This window comes from Rhea americana, unplaced genomic scaffold (genome assembly GCF_003343005.1).
Source record: "Rhea americana isolate MKP2758 unplaced genomic scaffold, rheAme1 scaffold_218, whole genome shotgun sequence".
Taxonomy (NCBI): Eukaryota; Metazoa; Chordata; class Aves; order Rheiformes; family Rheidae; genus Rhea; species Rhea americana.
This window is the reverse complement of record NW_028186321.1, coordinates 68,674-77,093: the sequence shown is the minus strand read 5'-3', so window position 1 is coordinate 77,093 and position 8,420 is coordinate 68,674. Positions and strand designations below refer to the sequence as shown.

At 37.1% G+C, this 8,420-nt stretch overlaps 1 protein-coding gene across 1 annotated transcript in view; it reads left to right on the top strand.

Annotated features, from left to right (window-relative positions):
* Positions 1 to 7,761, top strand: part of LOC146595681 (scavenger receptor cysteine-rich domain-containing protein DMBT1-like) — a 20,033-nt gene extending 12,272 nt beyond the window's left edge. Inside the window, exons 7-12 of the mRNA XM_085305286.1 lie at positions 1,970 to 2,120; positions 2,421 to 2,632; positions 3,862 to 4,034; positions 4,715 to 5,103; positions 5,779 to 6,050; positions 6,638 to 7,761. Coding sequence (XP_085161412.1) covers positions 1,970 to 2,120; positions 2,421 to 2,632; positions 3,862 to 4,034; positions 4,715 to 5,103; positions 5,779 to 6,050; positions 6,638 to 6,810 — 1,370 coding nt within the window. The 3' untranslated portion in view covers positions 6,811 to 7,761. The remainder of the gene's footprint in view (positions 1 to 1,969; positions 2,121 to 2,420; positions 2,633 to 3,861; positions 4,035 to 4,714; positions 5,104 to 5,778; positions 6,051 to 6,637) is intronic.
* Positions 7,762 to 8,420: the final 659 nt, after the last annotated feature.

The following is an 8,420-nucleotide window of genomic DNA, read 5'->3' as shown; positions in this document are numbered from 1 at the left end:
GTTAACCTAGTTAGCTCTTTTTTAGTGATTTTTCTCCGAAGAAACTGCTAATTTTCCTGTGCCTCAGAGCAGTCTCTGCAGTAATCTAGTGGTRTTGCAGCTGAGGAAGTGCTAGATTCTTCTTCTTCCTCAGCCTCATCCTCCTAAGAATTATAGTTGTCTTCGTTTCCTGGTAGCTCTTGTCCTGGTGACAGGTTATAGATGCCTTGTTGCGACCTTGCGGAGCTCTTTTGTTGTGTTTCTGGGCTGCATTTTTTTGTCTTTAAATTGTGATTTCACTGTGTATAGAACTGATAAGCACACCTTTGTCGTCAACAACGACTGAGACCACTGCTGGTAAGACTGATTATTGCTGTCTGCGGACACCCTGATAGTGTTTGAAGCCTATTCTTACTCCCCCAAGATGTAATGGGACAAGTAATTTCACAGCCAGGGCAGCCTTTTATTATTTACCAGGGGACACACATTAACCCTTTCATAAAGGGTTTCTGTCTGTTCCTGCCAGATTTGTGCATCCAGCCCCTCCTTGCACAGCTGGCAGATGTTTAGGCTCTGGGCCATCCTTCAGGCTGCTTTGACAACACTGTTTCTTTGATCGGGTTTAGGACTGGGCCATATATCCACCTCTGCCCAGAGTTGTCATCAAAATGGATGCATTACTATTTTTTCCTGCCTTTACTGTAAGCAGAGGAGATGGTGGTTTTTTTTTTTTTTGTCATCCCCTAGCTGTAGTAATTGAAGGGAATGTTATTGCTCATAATTTTCATGCATTTTCCTCTTCATCTACTACCAAGTAAACTGTTGTCAGAAACTGCTACCACAGTAGCACACACATCTGCACAGTAACAGTGCAGATGAGTTTGCACCCAGAATAGTCTGTTACATTTTGCCAACTGAGCAGTAATTTCACAATTGCTTAGCAAGTAGGTATTATCTACTATGTCCTAAGTAYGACTAATTCCTATCTGAGCTGTGCATTCAAGGATATCACTTTAAGATAGCATATATTTCAATTTTTTATTTGTTCACCTAATTATGTTTAGGTGTGAGATAAGGTTTTTGTCATATTTGCCTGAAGTTGAAATTAAAATTTGAAAATCTCACAGTCCTCCATAGGCCTTTCTATGTAGATAGYGTATCATTCTTTAGATTAGAAGATAGGTAAATATATATTTTTCACATCTATAGTATAGATATTTATTGCATCTTCATGCATATTTATGTGTGTATGGATATACACACTGAATGTATGTTGCAAAATTATTTATGGTCAGTGGAAAGTTGTCATTTCCGCTAGATCACCATGTTTGCTTTGCTGTTCAGACCTTTTCTCTTTTCTTTTTACTATAATCAGTAGAATTTTTTTTCTTTACAGTCCATACCCTTATCTTTCTCTAATCTTTCATACTTCTGTGATGGTTTTACTTTTTTCCTGGAAGACTTTTAAATTTGGAATATAATTCAGATGATGGTGTCTATTTGCACGTTTTTGTTTTCTCTGAACACTTYGTACTTGCCCTGAAAAGTATCCTGGGAATTCATGATGTTTATTTTATTTCTAATCTTTTAGATTGAATCCCAGAAACTTGATTCCTCTGATATTCCATTAAGTTGCGGCCTCATACAAATTTTGTACAATTTTTTGATTATGACATAATGTCCTCATGTTTAAATATGAGATATTTCTCAACACTGCTGTTTTGAAAAGAGCAGATTTTTGACTGATTTTCTTCTTCCCGTTGGTCCTTATTAATTGTAATAGAGATGAATCAGATTTGATTATGAGTGATGAAATAAAGCAAATGAATGACTTTTAATGAAAGACATAAAATGCAAGACCATCTAATGAAAAGACCATCAAGGCCGGAAGTTACTCTCTCTAACTTTTAGACTAAACTCTGCCTAGACGTATTCCAGAAGCAACTTTAAATGACATTATGTATTGCTCTCCTCACATTTTTCTCTGTAGCAAGTTATTCTTGCGGTGGCTTGCTTTCATATTCATCTGGGACATTACAGAGTCCACTTTACCCTGGAAATTATCCAGATAATGCTGACTGTGTTTGGGAAATACAAGTACTGAGCAACTTCCGCGTCACACTCACATTTAGAGATATTCAGTAAGTAAAAATTTACTTCTTGAGAATATTACAGGATCAACATCTTGGACTTACTAGGTTGCTAGCTCCTTGATTTCAAGGATGTTTTTCAAATGTTTCAGTACATCTAAGATGAAAAATTCATTCATTCTTGCTTAATTGCTCTTAATGTGCATGGCATCTAATAAAACAGAAATTGAAGGTTATACTTTCTGTTCCAAAGACTTGAGAGTCATCTCAGTATAATATTCTCTTTTACTGTCATAGCTTAATCTGAGTTCAAAAAAAGAATTTGACTAAATGGTCGTATTTGCTCCCCAGGATGCAAGGCGGCAGATGCCTATCTGACTATGTGGAAATCTATGATGGGCCACTCCGTACCTCTCCTCTCCTTGGGAAAATCTGTTCTGGGTCTTTTCGCACATACACTTCTTCCTCAAACCTAATGACAGTCCACTTTCACAGTAACTCTCGATACACATACAGAGGGTTTCAAGCTGACTACTACTCCATTCCAGCAGATCAGAGCACTAGTAAGTACATGTTTAATACAGAATCCTGTTTCTCAGTTATTTGCRAATTCCGTGATTGTTAATTTTGTTGTGTTACTTCAATGAATCACCTTATCTGTATTATTATTATATTATTATCTGTAATACTGTTTAACTGTTGATCTATAACTGTTAGACTATAACTAAGTTTACCTGAAAAAATGCTTTTTAAAACTAAATAAATTATTTCAGATGTTTTCTGTGAGGTTTWAACTAAACTTGTATTCTTATGTCATCTTAACATTTTCTATTTTCCTATCATGAGAGTGGTCCATCTTCCTTCCCAACATACTGGTTATAGTTTTCTGACATGATATTGCTGAATGCAACATATGCCATATATGCCAGTACTCTAGACTGGTACATGCAACTTTTGTCGATAGATAGAATAGTTTCTCGCTTCTCATTGTAAAAAGCTTTTTACATTCCCTGCCATTTGGCAAAATCTCTGAAGTGTTTAAGACCTTCTACTTTGAACGCAACAACTATTCAGACTCTTAACCCTTCATTTTAATTTAAAGCAATTTTTGGTGTTTTCAAAGTAGTTTTTATCCCAGCAGCGCTTAAGGCATCTGGTCCAAGATGAGGGCCTCAGACTTTGGGCTTACAGACACTGAATTTTTGTCTCATCTGCAAGCATTTGTGTCTGTTAGGGCTTAAGGGAGGTCATGCAAACCGCCTGTTGGTGGTGATAAATAGTATCATGAAGAGCTCCCTTGGCCAGTCAGTAAAATGAAAGCTTGCAAAACCTGAACCATCATACATTTTCCATCTTACTCCTTGCATCTCGTGGTTTAGTGTTATTTCCTACTGTGGCTAAGAACACTGTCTATTGGAATATTAAAAACTTTTTGTTTGGGCCTTAATCTTACTTAGGAAAAAAAAATCAAAATATTGTGAAAAGCATCGTCACTGAGGTAAAAATTTTGGTGTTTTGTGTGGTGTATTAAACATATTTTTGTATAATCTTTAACACTGATTATCTCAAGGTCACAGAAAGGAGAAAGCCAGTACCTGTTTTGAAATTAGTCAGCATCTCACTACATAATAAATTGATAGCATTTAATAGAGATGCAAGCATATGCTTTGGTTTCTGAACTCTTTCTGCAATACCAGCTGCTTCTGCAAAACAGCTGCTTATTTAGGTCACAACATATAACTGATTTTGGTTGCTTCGATGCACTTGTAACGTGTTCTTCCCCATCTGTTAGCACTTCTGTGTTTGCCAGACTACATGCACACAGTTGTGAGCAGAGCCTTTCTTCAGTCAGAGGGCTACTCGACTTCGAATCTCACCTTGAATGATTCGTACTGCAAACCCATCATCACCTCCCAGTATGTTATATTCAACATACCATACAATAGCTGTGGCACGGTGAGAAAGGTATGACTTTAAGTGTTTCAGCAAAATGTCTAAMTATTTTGAGTAAATGTGTAAAAATTCATGCTGAAGAATTCAAACTTTGAAAAACACAARGAACTGAAGGCTATACCGTGGTTTGCAGGGCCTGGCAGTGTCCGTGTGGCCGTGGGCTTTTTCCCCCTCTCCTGAGGGATAAAGTTTATTAACATTCACATTTCCTTCACTGGCTGTCAGGGCATTCACTACAGCTTGTTGATTGACTTTCTAAGGAAAGAAGTGTTGGAGGAAGCAAATAGTTGGTATTTACAAGGTCCCAAGCTGAGTGTGGTAATTAAGCAGGTCTTGAAAGCCTTGACTTAATAAGATCAATCTGTTTTAGCTCAGATCTCAGCTTAAAAATTGTGCTGGACCAGAACCTTCATGCGTTGTTCAAAGCATTGTATAAATGGCACTTAATTCAGTTACATCTGGGTTTAATGTGAGTAGTTTCCTAGATCACATTGTAGTCACTGAACATTGCATGAAGATAACACATTTCTCTCTTGAGAATAGAAACGACTAATTTTACACTTCTCCACATCAGACTTCCAAGGAGATGACACATTTACTATGCACATTACTGCAAGGAGATAGCAAAGTTTAGAATGCATAATAGGAAACCTGACCGYGCGAGTTAATTTTGCATTTTATATGCCAAACAGGGAAACAACAATACAATCATCTATTCCAACCTTATTAGAGGATTTYCTTCTGGTTCTGTAATCACAAGACATAAAAGGCTTCACTTGCATGTCAACTGCAAAATGCTCCAGAACACATGGACGCAAAAAATGTATGTTGCTGAGGATAATTTTGAAGTCAATGAAACTCAGTACAGCAGATACGACGTGAACCTTACGTTTTATCACACAGCATCTTTCTCACGGCCAGTGTATGACTCGCCATACTATGTTGATATCAACCAGGATTTGTTTCTTGAAGCTCGCCTGCACAGCTCTGATTCAGATTTGATGTTGTTTGTGGACACCTGTGTGGCATCTCCTGATCCCTATSATTTTACAGCAGTGACCTACGATTTAATCAGAAATGGGTAAGCTCTTTTCCAAACAGTTAAAGATAGAACTGACTTTGAAGTCTACATTTTTTAATGGAAGTTTTAATATGAACACAATATAAACTGATACTAGTTTGTTACTAATTAATGTAACTTGAGCAGGTGGGATTTTTCACTGGGGAGAGGGGAGATTGACCCAGAATATAAAAAGCTTAAAACTGGCCATAGCAGCTCAGTGCTGCCAAAGAAGGGCATCTTGTTCTTCCTAATTCAGGTTCCTGGACCATGAGGTAACTTCAGTGCTTATTTGACAGCATGATAAATCAGTTCAACTCACTTAAATGGCAGGAAACTAACCCATTAAAAAAAAAAAAAAAATAGAACCACCACCACTAATAGCAAAAGAAAATATTTGTATTGTTGAGAATTTTAGCTGAAGGATTTTTGCCAAATACAGAGGTGCTTCCCTGAACAGCTGATTGGATTCATAGAAAGCTGGTGTGCTTGTCAGCATGACTATAAACCTCTGGCAATGCGGTAAGATGGAGCTGAATAGAGTGGAAAAAGTACAGGAGTTTAGAAAAACAGTTCCCATCTTCATCACATTTAAAATCTCTTTCCATTATATTCCATGTAAATAATTGCCTGGTTGTTGTGTGCATTCATGAGAATTGATTTTGTTTGTTTCTTTGTTTCTTTCTTTCTTTTCAGATGTGTTAAAGATTCTACTTACACTAAATATTATTCACCAAACACGCATGTGGCCCGGTTTAAATTCAATGCCTTCCAGTTTGTTCATAACTATCCATCTGTTTATCTGCGGTGTGAATTTGTGGTGTGCAGGGTCTATGACTATTCTTCCAGATGCTACCAAGGTTGTATTACTAGGTCCAAGAAAGAGGCAAACTCTGCCCAAGAAAGAGTGAATGTTGTTGCTGGCCCAATTCAGCTTCGGGAAGCTGGTGCTGAGAATAGGAATGCTGGTAATTTAAAATAAGATTTTATGTTTCATTTCACAGATAATATCTTTGAATGCCATTTTAAATCTGAGCAAAACTACGCTGCTTCTGGATTATTAGCAGCTCTGCAATACATATTAGGAATGTGCTTACTCTCTAACGCCTGTTGTATTTCACATTCGTTATCTTCACCAGCACATAAAAAAAAATACTAATTCAGCAGTTCTACAGGGAGTCTGATAAGACATGGCACAGGCATCTCTGTGGAATTCATCTCTTCCCAAACTGCCTGTGACTTGTACCTGCTATATGTGCTCTTAAAAAAAAAAAAAAAAAAAAAAAAGTCATTTTGATAACTGCCTTGACAAATTTGCTATTTCTAAGCTTTTTGTTTGTTGTTTGGTTTCTTAAAATTAGAATGTTTAAGTTGTAGTTTAACTAAGCTCTGCTAGTATAAAGCTTGTTTGCATCTACAGTACCCTGGGTGAAAAGGAGTTTAAAGGTTAGTTAAACTCTAAATCTGATCTAGAATGAATTTTTTTCATTCTCTGCCTTGGAAATAACAAGATGAGAGTTCACATGTAACCAGATTGCTGTCTCTTCATTCCCAGAACTGGACTCTTTTGGCATCCAGGAGGGCACGAATTCAGCTCCTGCTCCAGCTGATTTTTCTCATAYACCATTTATTATTGCTGTCATGGCCCTGACAGTTGCTGTTTTTATTCTTGTTGGGTTTCTTTTGAAACATAAACCGAAAAAGCCAATTCCATACCAGGTAATGTGAGACCTGATAACACCGGCAGCTGGTAACATTGGTTGAGYAATTTGATAGAAAAAACTTGCATTGAGTTATTTCCTTGACAAATCAAGATTCAAATCCAAGATTGAAAGGCCTTTTGAGGTGAAGATCATCTCATGTAAAGAGACAGGCTTGAGCATAAGAGCCCCAAAGAAGCCAGGAGGCTAGGGAAAGTTTGCAGTCCAGTAACAACCTTCTAATCAGTTAGTTGCCTACAATATTAGTCTCKCAAATATTAATGCCGTGTCTGAATCATCAGCTTCCTCCTCTTAAACTGAATATCTTGACTCTGCTAGTTAAAAATACAGCCTGTGTTGACAGGAATGCAGATGACCAGTTCTTGCTCTGCACGAAACCTGAGTTTGTTTCTAGTTTCCTCAGCTGTAAATTAGGATCAAGAGTCCTCCTTTTCCAAGSGGAGCTATGAGTACCTCACAGTGCATGTTGCATTATACTCAGTACTAGAAGCCATCTAAGTACCTCTGACAGATATTTTGTTGCATCTCTGTAGGGAATCTTGGAGTGATGCAATACATGTGCTTCAATTCACCATTCATGTGGAGCTAGCAGCTTTTAAAATGTTGATAATGGTTTCTGTTTCCACTGTGGTAGATGTTAATAGACAAAATATTTGAATGCAAGAATCACTGTTGTCTCTCCTAAGCCTTCTTATAAGTCCTGTGTTTTCTATCACTTCAAATATTCTGAGATGGAGATTAAATGTTGTATGGCATAATGAAATGTTTCATGTGGAGGGGCTTTTATGCAGCCAAAAATATCTGAACAATCATGCACTACTGGAAGACATACAAAAATATTTCCTGCAATTGCATATGGATTCTCCTACATAATGTTTGAATATTCTGTGACTAGTTCTTTAAGGAGGCCTTTCTTATTGAAGAAAATAGTAGATTTGAAGTATTTCCAATTATGGCTGATTTCCAGTAAAAATTAACCTATATAATTACAAGATCAAGAAGCAAATGTTTCTGGCATGATATTTCTGCTTTAATTTCTGCAAGTGTTTCTGCATTTAAGCTCAAAGTTTTGCTGTCTTGAAGAGCATCATGTGTAATAAAGATATTTTTCCAAGCAACATGTTGCGTATATATACAATCTCCTGCAAGAACACAGGAACATCATCTATTTAGGGTCTGTAAAAATGTCCAGATAGATCTTATTTGTGGTCAAGATCTGCTGTTAGATCAGCTCCCATCTTATGTCTATGACTTACTAMGTCATCAGCCTCTGAAAACTTTATATAGATCCTTACTATCCTATTACYATGAGAGTATAATTATTGTTACAGCCTAGCTTTGCACTTTATTCCCAAACAAAAGCAATTTCTGAAAACAAATTCAAAGTCCGATGTCTTTTTTTTCTTTATGACCAATGAATAAGGTCAAAAGAAATAGCTGTAGTTTTTTTAAGGAAGTGGCATAATCTGCCTCATATCAAGTAAAGGTGTAAATTCATCTGGCAGTCATCAGGGGGCTAAGGGCAGAACAAATAGCTGTTTAAATTCCTGAGGCAGCGCTAGTCTTGACTGCAGCCTCCAGAAACCAAAAGCTATCACAGCTGTAGGCCTACTGCAA